The 13615-nt window shown below is 38.5% G+C and overlaps 1 protein-coding gene across 1 annotated transcript in view; it reads right to left on the bottom strand.

Annotated features, from left to right (window-relative positions):
* The window catches only part of si:dkey-1d7.3 (transmembrane protein 132D), a 42056-nt gene extending 29611 nt beyond the window's left edge, over positions 1–12445 (bottom strand). The window contains exons 1-3 of the mRNA XM_037692044.1: positions 12402–12445; positions 7418–7587; positions 2207–3134 (exon numbers count right to left, since the gene is read on the bottom strand). Coding sequence (XP_037547972.1) covers positions 2207–3134; positions 7418–7587; positions 12402–12445 — 1142 coding nt within the window. The remainder of the gene's footprint in view (positions 1–2206; positions 3135–7417; positions 7588–12401) is intronic.
* Positions 12446–13615: the final 1170 nt, after the last annotated feature.

Raw genomic sequence — 13615 nt, 5'->3', positions numbered from 1 at the left:
TTGGGGGGGGGGAGGTTCTACATTTTACCTATCTGAAGCTCACCCAGCGATGTGCACTGAAACGGCAGCAAAGAGAAACTTTGCAAACAGATTGAAGTCTGTGCTTCATCGTGGTGGAGCTGCTTTTATATTAAGTTCAGTTTTACTCAGACGAGTTAAGAGGATTAGTTATTTGTTTTCTACTCCATTAAACAGATGCAATATTTATGAAGTCAAATAACCACAAAACCTTGTTGAAATGTTAGTGGGATGTTTGAGATATGAAAACCAGTGAATCATTTGCCAATTATTTTCCTGTTTATGGAAGAGTGCTCTCCATAACTCCCCCCACTAACAGTGATGCTGGGGAAGGCAGGATGTGTTCGAAATTTATGCAGCCGGTAACGGGCAGACAACACAAGTCACTCTGGCGTTCATGCGTTTTACAGCGTGGCCTTGATGATGACTCCCATCAGTGTTTAAGAGCCTAAAGTAATCGTTTAAATGCATGGAGCTTATCCTTCATGAATATGCTGAAAATATACCATACGTCTTGAATACCGAGTGTGGTTCTTGTACTGTAAATGTTTAAAAAAACAATTAATTCCTTCTAAGCTCTAATCTCAGTTGTGTTGACTACAGAGACCAGTGATAAATGGAATTTCTTTGAATGGTACTCATAGCTCGACACGTCTCGATAACCTTAAGCTGGCCACCTCTCCTGCATTTTTGCCATTTAAATTAACTTAGCTGTGTATAAAAACATAAATAGCCTCTAGTGTAAAACAGAAAAATCTCCCATTCAGTTATGAATTACTGGCAACCCAGAGGGCTCCAACTTACAATCTTTTTAAAATCAATTTGACTTCCTTTTGCTAGCCCTTTGTATGGTGGTCGACAGGTGCAAATGCACAGCAAACAGCAAAACGTGCAGCAAACGCATGTATGGTGCAAACTCAAAAACAAGCAAACGCAACAAAAACAAACGTAAACACACACAAAAAAAAAATCACATGGAAACACAAAAAAGTACATGCAAACACAAAAAACACATGCAACAGAAAAATGATGTATGATGCAAACTGAAAACACTCACAAAAAAAGATTAAGATGCGATAAAGATTAGCAAAACAAGCAATAAGTACAGCTAAGATAATCTGGCACATTTCTAAGATCTGCCAATGTAAAGTAGAAATACTCCCAATGATTTGTGTATAAAATGTCTGTATTACTGAAATTAGTGTTTGGATCGGTCTAAAAGGTCTATCAATTTACAAAACATTGGCTGATCTTAGAAATGTGCCTGTTAGCTGGACTTATTGCTTGTTTTGATAATCTTACCCCCTAATTCCAACTTCATATTGTGACAAAATTATCTAATGCTTTCTTTTCCATGTTTATCTTAATATAATGTCTCTGATTTTCCTATGAAATATCAAATTACATTATTTAAAGCCATTGTCTTGCCAATGTTTAATTTTCTGCCTTTACTTTTAACAAAAGGGACTTTTTGTTTCTTTACATTACCAAAACCTCTCTTTACTTGAGACATTTTATGTATCCTTGCATACTATGAAAGTATTACTATAACTTTAGAAAGTGGCCGCTCAGCTATATTATATTTCCAGGTGATCTGGTGTCATGTGATTTGGTGGTTGACGCCCCCTAGTGGTCTGGTGCACTTCCGTTTATTCGGGTTGTTCGCAGCATTTCTTACTCGCAGTTGTTTTGCTGTTTGCAATGTTTCTTACTTGCAGTTGTTGTAATATGCAGCCACCGTAATTTCAAGTATTAACCATTTGCTGTGTGTTTAGCTGTTTGCAGTGCGTTTGCACCTGATGGCTACCGTACCTTTGCCTTAGCACCTTATCTGAAGAGGCAAGAAGTAGCAGTTGCAGTAAATTAGTCCAGTATGAAATGGGGCACTTTTTAAAGAAGCCAGTACACCATTAATCATTACAGATATACATGTATATGAATGGTTAATAGAACCATAGCATGTATATTAATTTTAAAAAAAAATACTTTGGTACATGACGTTATTTCTGTGTTTGTTGAAAAAGTTCAGAATGCATCAAAATCGACTTACTTTGCTAATGTCCCTGTCATTAGCAAATTCATACTTCTGGCTATTCAAACCCTAAACTATAAAATAAATGCAACTCCAAGGTTCTTTGAAAAGCAGCTTGACAAAAAAAATCTAAAAATTATACAGAAGATCGCTCACCTAAGTGTGAAATTTTCCAGAGTAGATGTGCTTGGCAGAAAAACGTAGAAGGTTGCCACGTCTGTGGTTTTCAGTGGTTTGGAAGAAGTTTGGATTATCACAGCACCTCCCAGCCTCAGTCGAAAAAATGTGGGGTTTCCAGATGGAGCTTTGATGAGATTGACACTTCCTATCCTTTTCATAGGTGTTCCCGATCCCACAGAGTCTCTGCCTCGTCCCACTCCTACTCGCTGCAAACTATCTTGTGGAGTACACTGGCCAGTCTGGTCCCTTCTGCTCTGGAAGTAGACTTCCACAAGATTCCCCTGAAGTCCCTTAATTCCTTCAGTTTTTTCCACTTCTTTACTAGAGCTTCCAGATCTGCTGGCTGAGCTGAACCAAGATGCTTCTAGTTTCAGATGTGCCATGCAGAATCCCCCTGGAGAAACCAGACAAGCCCCACGGACTTCCTTCGTTTCCCAAAAGGCGTAAGCTGTCACACAGTAGGCTCCATCCTTGGCCTTGTCCCCATCATTTTTCTTCTCATTATCTTCTTTGGAACCCAATGTGTCTTGGCTGAAAGTGAAATTATTTTCTGTAGGCATGTGGAAGAGGACCTTGACAACCGGGGACGAGGAACGAACTTGGCGGACTAAAATGACCGGTAGAATTCTGCGTCCACTGAGGAGCAGGTCAGGAGGGATTATAGTATCTACTGCTAGGGAGCCATATGATGCCTTGATAGCTGGTTGTAGGATCCCAGCACCTGGACCGGTGATGAGAAAAGTCTTAGCCTGAACTTTTAGACTGGAGTTCCCTGATGGTTCAGAACTGCCCTGTCTCAGAAACACATGGTCTGCATTGAAGATCTGAAAGTTGACTGCTGGATAAATGAGGGATGGAGGAGAGAATGTCTCTGTGTCCTCAGCAGGTTTCTGGCTTTCAACAGCTGAAAGAAAATGTACAAAAATAAATAAATAAATCAGGCAGAACAGTATATTGATCTTTTAACTAAAATGTCTTCAGCAGAAACCAGAAATAATTTGACTTAGACATTTTCCATATGCAAAAAGCTTTTAAGAGACCACAAAACAGTATTTTTTAAATGAGAGTTTCTGTGTAGACAGCCAAAATGTAACCTTTTGAAAACAAGGTCTGTCTCACATCCTGCCTAACCGACAACACCAAACATGATGGATGTAGCGACAACAATGTCGGATTACATGCTTTTTGTTGCAGATGCCAGTTCCTCAACCCCACCAAAACCTGTGTAGCTTCAATAAGCAGGCAAGGTTTGCAAGAATATCTTTTAAAATGACAAATGGAAAAACAGTGTGTTCATGAGTTCAGAGACTCCACTTCCTCAGACGGCTGAGGTGAGGTGTACTGGGAAGCTCAGTCCTCACCTCCTTCTACAAGTGTGCAGTGGAGAGCATCCTGTGCTCCAGCAACAATGTGTGGCATGGAGGCTGCACAGCTGCAGAAAGAAAAGCTTTGCAGAGAGTGGTGAAGGCTGCACAGAAGTCTGTTGGAGTCAGTCTCACCACCATCACAGACATCTACACGTCCAGATGCAGGAAGAGGGCCACCTGCATCATGAAGGACCCCACTCACCCAGCGCACACACTTTTTGTCCCACTCCCCTCAGGCAGAAGGTTGAGGAGCATTAAGTTCAGAACCACTAGGCTGAAGAACAGCTTCTACCCTGAAGCTGTTAGACTCATGAATCCCTAGTCAGGATTATCACAGTGAAAAAAATCACTGTAATGCCACTTGGTTGTTGATATGTGCTGCTGACTATCCATAATGCTGATCTCATGCTGCTGATTTATTTCATGTTGCTGTGTTCATTTGTCCTGAACTGCTCTGCTCACACAGACTCATGTTTGTGCTGCTGTTGTTTGGCGCATTGTCTTGTACTATTAGTGCTTAATATATTCTTAGTTTAGCATATTTCTTAGTTCCTGTCTTAGATCTTACAACTGTTTTTCTTTACAATTTGTACTTTTTTGGGATGTAACTGGGACCCTGTGTACATAGTTTTGTTCCACCTCATGTACCACATGTGATGTGAAAGACAAGAACCTTGAATCCTTGAAACAAGGCCTTGAAAAGAAGAATTAGCAAATGGGTTGCTTCCTTTTGTTACAAAAAAGAAGAAAAGTACCAATGTTGAGTTGTTGGACCAAACATGAAAGCTTTTATTCCTATTTCATGACTCTTAGGAGAAATTTTCTGTTCTCCATAATAATAACAAAATCACTGCATTTGACAGTGATGACACTCGTTATAGGCAAAATAGGACAAAGACCATGTGATGAATAACTATACGCGTATATATAACGGGAAAAATCTACAGGTTGTTCTTGTGAAATGTTCAAGCAGATGAATGGCTCAGTTACAAAAGCCTACTACTGCTAAGTGGCTTGGAGGTTGTACACATGGCACTTTTCCTTCCACTAAAGCGTAGTAACCATATGCAAAAATATTTATGTCATATCCTGTGGTCCTAAGTGCTTTGCTGTGTTTGTTTCTATACCAAAACATCTACTCTGTGCTCTTGACATAAGACGATGTAATGCAATAAAAGCAGTAGTAAATGCATCTACAGTAAGTGCTGAAAAGCTGCTCTTTTACAATTTCCATAATGACTTTGCTCCAATCCGATGTTATATGTGACAGAACTCACTTCCCGCTGCCAAAGACAATTAAGTATATCACTTTTTTTTTTTTTCTAGCAGAAATGCAGCAGGACTTCTGTGTGCATGACTCATATTTGTTTTAGAAGCAGACACAAACCTTGGTTAAAGCAAAATCTCTGATCCCCATGAGATTTATGAATTTAAATAATTCCTTATGCAAATGTTTAATTTCATGAGTTCATTTACATTTATATAGGTTTTTCCTTTGAGTGACAAGGGAAACCTGAACATATGACAAGTTTAGTATTGAACAGTAGTCAGAGGTAAAAATGCTGTGCTGATTCCTGTGATTGGACCGATGACTCGTTAAATTAAATTATTTTATGGCATATTTAAAGTAAATCAAAACAAAGTTTGGCTAATTGTTTTCTTCACCCAAGTGCTGTAAATTTAGATGTACTGAATAATAAATTTAAGACTCAGACTGATATCAGTGTTTATAATAAAGTCTGTACTTTAATAAGTTGGCCTATCAAAAATGTATAATTTTTTTTTTTTGTTGTTGTTGCACATCAGACACCCCAGTTCACCAAAATATATGCTTGAGATAAATATCACATGTTGCTGAAAATGCAAAGGCAGGTGATAATGTGTTTGCTTTTGTCTCTGTTTACTTCTGTTTGTGTCTGTCTGTTAACAAAATATCTCAAAAACCACTGTGCAGATTTTAATTAAACTTTCAGCAAGTAATTTCTGGATGTACGTTTATAACTCAATGCTTTTTGAAGTCAGTCTAATTTATTATGGCCGCCTCATCCTACTAAACTTAGAAATCACAAAAGTGGCTATAACTCAAGCTAATCTATAGAAATTAAGCTGAAAATTGAGTGTTGCTATAGCCGAGACTGAGTCACAACATGTAATACAAGAGCTACTTATTACGCAACATCTTTGTTTAAAACGTCATCCTTTACTCTTAGTCAAAACCGTTTGTCTGTTAGCAAAATATCTCAAGAAGTACTGAGCCACTTTTAATGAATTATTTAAAATATAATCATAGGATGAACATTAATAAATTAATAACTTTTGGAGTCATTCCAATTCAAGACGGTCATCACAGCTAATCACTATTACCCAACAGAAAAAAAGGCTATCAAATGATCAATTTTAAAGATTTTTAGCTAAAGTCTGATGTGGTAGTAGCTGAGAATCATTCACAACATACATACAACATATCAGCATGCTATATTACAATATGCCATGAGTTTGGAATCAAAACGGCTACAATTTTGTCATTTATTAAAATAAAATCATCATAGTCTTTAAAAAAAACTTTAATAGAGTTGACAGACAATATGCATTTCTTCAAGGAATGCTAGGCCTTTTTTTTTAATCATTTATTTTCATGGGATAACTAGTTTATTGTAACTAAAAGAAAAAAGAAAAGAAGCCTTAAAAGTTCATTGCTGTTTTTAAACGAGATTAGATAACTGCTGTTTGACGCCAGATGTTTGTGCTGTCTAGTTTACTGTAATTGCTGTCTGGATTCTCATTATTCTACTCTGAAAGGCACGAGAGAGCGATGTCTGAGTGCAGCAGCTTGTAAATCCAGCTGTTTAAATTTGTCATCATAATTTAAAGCATGTAGATTACTGAAGGTCAAAGCAATTCCCTGAATGAAGGACAAAAACAGACTCGGATATTTATTTTTTTTTACCTGACATCTGACAAACTGGTTCCAGCACTGATGAACAGTGCTGTTCATCAGTGCATTGATCTACAATGCTTTTATTTTTTTTTTTTTTTGATTGACAAATACATGATAAATAAAACTCAAGACCCGTAAGGCAGCACATCTGTGGCTGTGGAAAATAAGGCTGCTGAGCTGATTATCAAGAGCAGAAGACATCAAGAACCAAACCCTAATACTTGAGCATGCATTTGAGACACAGCTGAGTCCCGCAGTAGCAGAAACTCAGCACATGCGTGATGAAAAAACATCCACACCCATCTCTTGCATAAATAGAATTCCAGCCAATGTGAAATAGAGGTTTTTGCATGAATTTGGTATCACACGCAGACAGCCTGGCCTCATAGCTCCCGTTGCAGGTTATCTTTAAACAACCAGAGAAACAGCTGTGCAACCTCAGCCTCAGGCCTCTTTAATCCCACAGTTGAAGCCTGGAGAGCCTGCTGTCACTTTCATTTAGACAAAGGGATAACAAAAATGGGATGAGGCCATAGGTTATAACCACAAAACCAGACAAAATAGACATTTTTAACCGGAAAACTCCATGAACGGATAAATAAAGACAAAAATCTGGGATTTTCTGCAACTTTGCTTCAATCAGCCATAAGTACTTCTTATTGAGGCTTGCATCAGCTGCGTAATCTTTTAGTAAACTTGTCACCTCAGAAAATGATGTCATTTTAATCTATTGTATACGGTTCTCTTGCAGCTGAAGCCTTCAGGCTACTGCCAACCCAGATATGTACAGACTTTCTAGATCAGCTCCTGCAAAGATCAGAAAACTTTTAAAACCACAAATCCAACAAAGCGTTCATCTTCAATCAAAAGCAGAAGTCTCACCTTCAGCAGCTGTAAAAACGGCCAAAAGTGAAAGCAGTGAGTGGAGGGGGAAGTTGAGCACCATTCTGCTAAAGTTGCAGCTTCTGATCAAGCACTCTGCTCTGTGATCCAGTGCGCACCGAGCTCTGGTGACCGTGCACGCAGCTGCAGACAAATCATTACACCGCTGGCTGTCCAGTTACGTTCACCTCCTCTGACTGCAGAGGATAAAGTGAAAAAACAAGAATCCTTACGTCCACTTAAATATTCTCCTTCACATGGAGGAAATAAAAAGTTTGGGGTCGCCTTCTTCCATGAGATGAGCAAATTGTTTCTCCAAAGCCCTGCGGGAGTGCAGCTGGTGGTTGACACGACGGGACAGCATCAGGCACGACTCTTGTCATGATGGAGTTCAGTAAACATGTGCAGTCGGTCAGATTAAGCTCACCCACGTGGGTCTAATCGTCGGTGTGAGGGGGTAGAGGGGGAGTCTTGGCCAAATGAAATTCACACAAGGTCATATATCAGTGCTTATGACTGCTGATTTCTTAAATAAAGATTATATGTTGAGCAAAAGCCCAAAAAATCTGTCATGATATCAGTGAAATAATTAAAAATCATGTTTTTGTGTCTTTTTCTGTCTTTGGAGTTTTAAACCAGAACCACATTTTCTTTTATTTCTCACTTTCTGAACATTTCTTATCGTTTTGTGTATTTTACAATAATTAACAAGTCCGATTTTTGTTGTACGTCCCTTTTTATGAGCGTAATAATGTTTTACAGATGTCATAAGCATTTGTTTTTCTTTCAGACAGGCAGATGTAGTGAACACAAAATAGAAATGGGATCAGTATTAGCAGTAAGTTTAATTTTAATCAAAAACCAACGTAGAATCGAGATCTAATTAAATACAGGTATATTTGTTTATATTCTGTTTTTTGCTACTTTTTTGCCATCTTATTTTAATATATATTTTTTTAAATCTGTATGCCTCTTTTATGATTGTCTATTGTTGTTGTTGTTGTCATGTTGTCATCATTCGTTGTTGAAATCAGGTCTCTCTTGTAAATGAGTCCTCGAGGCTCAATGGGATTAACCTGTCTAAATAAAGGTTGAATTAATATACAATAAATTTGGATTATATGGCGAGTATAGCGAGTTCACTCACTGTTGCGATCCCTGAAGAAGGGAACAACCGGCAGCTAAAAAAAAATAATAATAATAAATAAGTAAAAAACATAGATTAGTAAAACTTATTATTAAAAAGCTTTGCATTCCTTGAAGGAATGCATGTCTCCCGCTGCCTTTCCTGACAGAGTTTTAGACTTACGTTAAATCCACATACTGTATAAATTGTAGCAGCTTTGGACAGAGATGTAACATTTGTGGTTCCCAACCCTAGTCCTTGAGGAACACCATCCTGCATGTTTTAGTTGTTTCCCTGCTCCAAAACACCTGATTTGAATGAATGGGTGATTAACAGTCTTCTGCAGAACTTGAGGAAGTAATTGTTCCTGAATTAGGTGTTGGAGCGGAGAAACAACTAAAACATGCAGTATGGTGTTCCTCAAGGACCAGGGTTGGGAACCATTGATTTTGAGTTTGTGTTGTGAATGACTCTCAGCTGCTACCAAATCAAGTTGTAGGTGAAACTGAGTTTTATATCTTTTTTTTGTTTAAAATTGTCAATTAACTGTGGTGGCCAGCTTAAATTGGGGGAGAGCAGAGCTTCTTGTTCACATAACCTCCAGGAGAAATGTGAAATGCCTATTCGAGGACAAGTGGGGAAGCCAGATTCAGATATTTGTTTTGGGACAGGCCGACTCTGCTTAATATTTTTGTCTGCCTTCATAGTTCAGGTACATCTCAATGGCGACTCCAAACAGCCAAATTTCGTGGTCACTCCGCCGGGCCGTGCTTGTAGCCTTCTCCAGGGTCGATTCCCTCAAGCCAGCGAGTTCCAGGAGCCGCAAGTGGCCTGCAATTCTCAGAAATTGCGTCTAGATTACGACAGCGCACATTGCATCTGAGTCCGAGTGTTGAAGCACGGCACACTCCTTCGCACGAGGCAGGCAGCCTCACAAATGCCAGAACCGCTGCCGACGAATTATAGCTGTTCTTGAAGATCATTTGGCTGTGATGTCCATATTGAGTCAGCGTTAATCACTTATAGATGTACGTCCAATAATTACTCTGAAAGTTTTTTTTAAATTAGTCCACTGCTTTATGAGACATTTTGCTAACACTGCAGACAAACAAATACAGACACAGTACTGCCTTTTACTTCAGCAGAGGGAAATAAAAATAGCCAGTCGTGAAGTCATTATACTCTTAAGAAAGGTGCTTAAACTCCAATCTGTGTTTAAAGCCTAATAGATAAACATGATGGCTTATTAATTGTTTTGTGGTAATTTGTTTGTAAAAACGTGGAATTTGCATGAGAACATTTTTTTGTTTGTTTGTTTCAGTGCTAGGATTTGGAGCAACTTGCAGACATTTCCTCACCTCTCCACTCTCCAGCATCCCCCTAAATACTGTTTCTGGAGCAAACAGCTCCCATAATTTGACAATTAAACCCAGTGCACCCTGTGTCTGTTTCATTACAGGGTGGCACGAGTGCCAGAATGGTGTCATTAGGGATGCAGGCATCACTGGTGAGTAAACAGTTTCCCACTTGACTGCAGAGGCTAATTGGAATAAATATGTGACCTAAGTGAGACATAAAGGGATCTCTAAATGCTCATAAAGTTTTGAAGAACTTACAGACTACGTTGTTAAGCTGGATTTGATTGTAGAAACTGCCGTGGCACTTACCGTGCCAGTGTGTGTTACATGGACTGCATTTTTAAGCCATTGAATTTTAATTTGGGTAGTTTGTCTGCAATTTTTGGCTTTGAGTCACAATTAAAGCTGACAGTGGCAGCGGCCACTGACAGCTGACTCTGGGAACGTCTCCAGATCTCAGTTGTTGTTCCAGATTTGCAACCTGCTGCCGTGGCGCTATTAGAGATGATGGAGGGACTTCGGTTTGTGTGGCTCCAGCAGTGAATGTAAAGAGCTGCTGCCAGTTGGCTTAAAGGTTTTTGGAGGTCATTTAATGTGGAGCAACGTGGGTCAAAAGCTCAAATCCTGTGAATATTTATGAAATTAAATAGAAAGCTGTGACTCGCGGAGCAGTTAAAACAGATTAATAAATTACCTCGGTGACTGCCGATGGAAGCCAAAGCCCAATCAGAGATATAGGAAAGGCCCTGTGAAAAGTCTGATTGTAAATTTACATTCATTTACTCACAGCGTCATCGCCAAGTCCTAGCAGAGGGCAGTGTGTAACTGGAAATGAATTGAAAGTAAATTAGCATTTTACTGTAACTTCTTAGCTTAATGCTGGTAACAGATTGTTCAGTATCTTCCTGTGTATTTCAACTTCTTTCAGTTTACAGTATGTACTCTTTATCTGGAGTAATTAAAATGCTACTAATCATAATTAAAGGTGCCATGAACTAACTTATTTAAATGATTTTCAGTACATCTTGGATATATTTTAACTTGATTTTTTATTTTTTATCTGCTTATAAAAGGAAAAAAAAACACACCTGTACAGATAAAATTGGGACTTTAAGCCAAAGTCCAAAGTATCCCCACCTGACTTGAATGGCGTAAAATTGTTGACAATGAAATGCCAAACTGCAGAGAGCATTCTGGTTACAACTTTTTTTATTGGTGTAAATCTCCGTTACAGACGAAGGATCAGAAGAAAGTTCACCAGATAAAATATCATAATGGTAGGCATGCACAAATTAGGCTCATACGTCTTTATTTCTCAAATACTCTGTATCTCAGTGCACCAGATATCAACTCAAATTAAATTGTGTGTAATGCTTTTCACGCATAATATGACCCAATGTGCTTTTCATTACGAACTTAAAATATAGAAACATTTTATATGCACATTCAAACAAACATATTCACACACACAGAATAAATGAAAAATAGAGGCATGAGAAACGCTCATGCATTTGCAAAAGTTTAAGTTTTTAACCTTTTCTTTTCAGATCCAAGGAACTGACAGATTTCCAAGGAAATCCGAATACATTTTTCAACATCAGATTTTGAAACAAGCTTTGCAGTTTAAGAAACATTGTGCTTCTTTTTTTTTTTTTGGACTTCAGAAATATAGAACTGAGATGAGCCGTAACGTTCTATTTCTGAGTTTTTGCATACCAGAAAAAATCTCTTATCTTGGTTTAGTTGTAAACTATTTTGTGAAATTAATTCATAAACATCATTTAAACACTGCATACGAGAATTGAGAGGATCTAAATAAACAAAATATCTTCCCTTTGAAAGGCGTTTTAGAAACTTCATAAAAAATTGTGTTTGCATGTGAATTAGAGAGATTATCTCAAGCATAACACATGGGGACGAGCAAATGTATGATCAAATTATATTTTTTTTAAAAAGTGACTTGCAAAGATTTTGATCATGGAAGAAAAATGGAAGAATCCAAAACACTTTTTCGTCTCATTCTCTCATGCCCTGCCGCCCATAATGAATAAACAAAAGTAAAATTAATAGTTTACTCTTAAGGTGTTGTAACAAATCGTGGTTGATTCATATTTTTTCAACTGTTCAGTTCATTTCAGTGATTCATTTCGATTCCTTTCAGTTTATTTATAAAGCGCCTAGTCACAACAGAAGTCATCTCAGGGCACTGAACAGAAACATTCATATATAAAATAATAAATTAACATTATTTATCTGAGGAGCAGACTGCTTTGAATTTACCTCCATCACAGAACTCTCATCTTGAGCAACCATGAAGGCGACAGTGGAAAGGGAAAAACCCCTCATGAAGAAGGAACCTTTAGCAGAACCAGGCTCAGGACAAGCGGCCATCTGCTTCAACCAGCTGGGTTTGGTAAGAACAGATAAACAATGGCAGGTTGAGAATTACATGTTAAGATAGAAATAGTTCACCATAGCAAGTTATCCTCCTCCATCTTACTCTCCCTCCATCTCCATGTTGTCCTTTTTGGCCTTCCCTTTCATCTTTAAACTTGCATGTTTGTTTCAGCAAAATGTTTTAAGCTGGATGCCTTTCCTAACATAATCCTTAATATTTGGCAGCACAATGGCTCAGAGGTTAGCACTGTTGCCTCACAGCAAGAAGGTCCTGGGTTCAATCCCCAGTTGCACCTGGGGTCTTTCTGTGTGGAGTTTGCATGTACTTCTCGTGCTTGCGTGGGTTTTCTCTGGGTACTCTGGTTTCCTCCCATGCATGTTACACTGCCTTCAGGCCCAGGTCTCCCTTGCAAAAGAGGTCTGTGATCTCAGTGGTTAAATTAAGGTTAATAATAAATATTTACCTGGGCTTCAGACTTGCCCTACAGCTTGTGACTAGTTTAAATTGTAACAGATTTTACACCAGAAAAGTGAAACATCAATATGTAAAAGGTGCTAATTAGAAAGTAGCACCTCTAAATTGTGACTAGTTTCATCACATTTGACCTGATGAACTTTTTTTTTTTCCTAGAAGTTGACATCCAGATGAACTACAGCCAGCCTGGGTCTCCACTGCATCACTCTCTGATTAGTGGATCTATTAACCTTTCCTGACAGTAATCCAGTTTGGTGATGGATCGTGAACTACAGCAATGTTCCATCTTAATAATTCCTTAATACCTTTTATTACTCCCCATTGGCTAGAGGGTGATAAATTATTTTTTATCAATCCATCAAACAAAGATCAGCTCTGTATTATCCTGTTGGTGCTGCATCCAAAAGGCAGGGATCATGTGGACAGATTAATGAGAGAGTGGCTCAAGAGCATCCAAGTCAATTTAAGTCATAAGTATTTAAGAAGTACTCTGAGCGAAGATTATTTCGGTCGCCCTGTTCTCTAATCTCAATGGAGTGCTGGAGGGGTAGTCTCTGAACATAAAGCTGTCGTTACACCTATATAAAAAGACTTAACACCACACTTGTCCAGAGAGAGAAAAATCTTTTGAAATTCTTGTCTGTGGACATCTTCCACTTCAAGTATTCTCAGCTAAAGATCACCAAGGCGAGAATTGTGACACGGTTTCTTTTCTTCGCACTCTTCCAAAGATGATGAATGGATGCTCTTTTCGGATAACGGCTGAACATGAGATTTCAGTCCCAGTGGGAAACTCCAGAGAGAGAGAGCGAGGAGGGGGAAAGCCCTTCTTACAACCAGCA

Source organism: Nematolebias whitei, chromosome 18 (genome assembly GCF_014905685.2).
Source record: "Nematolebias whitei isolate Nwh7 chromosome 18, NemWhi1, whole genome shotgun sequence".
Classification (NCBI taxonomy): Eukaryota; Metazoa; Chordata; class Actinopteri; order Cyprinodontiformes; family Rivulidae; genus Nematolebias; species Nematolebias whitei.
Note: the sequence above shows the minus strand (reverse complement) of the source record. Positions and strands in the feature narration are given on the sequence as shown.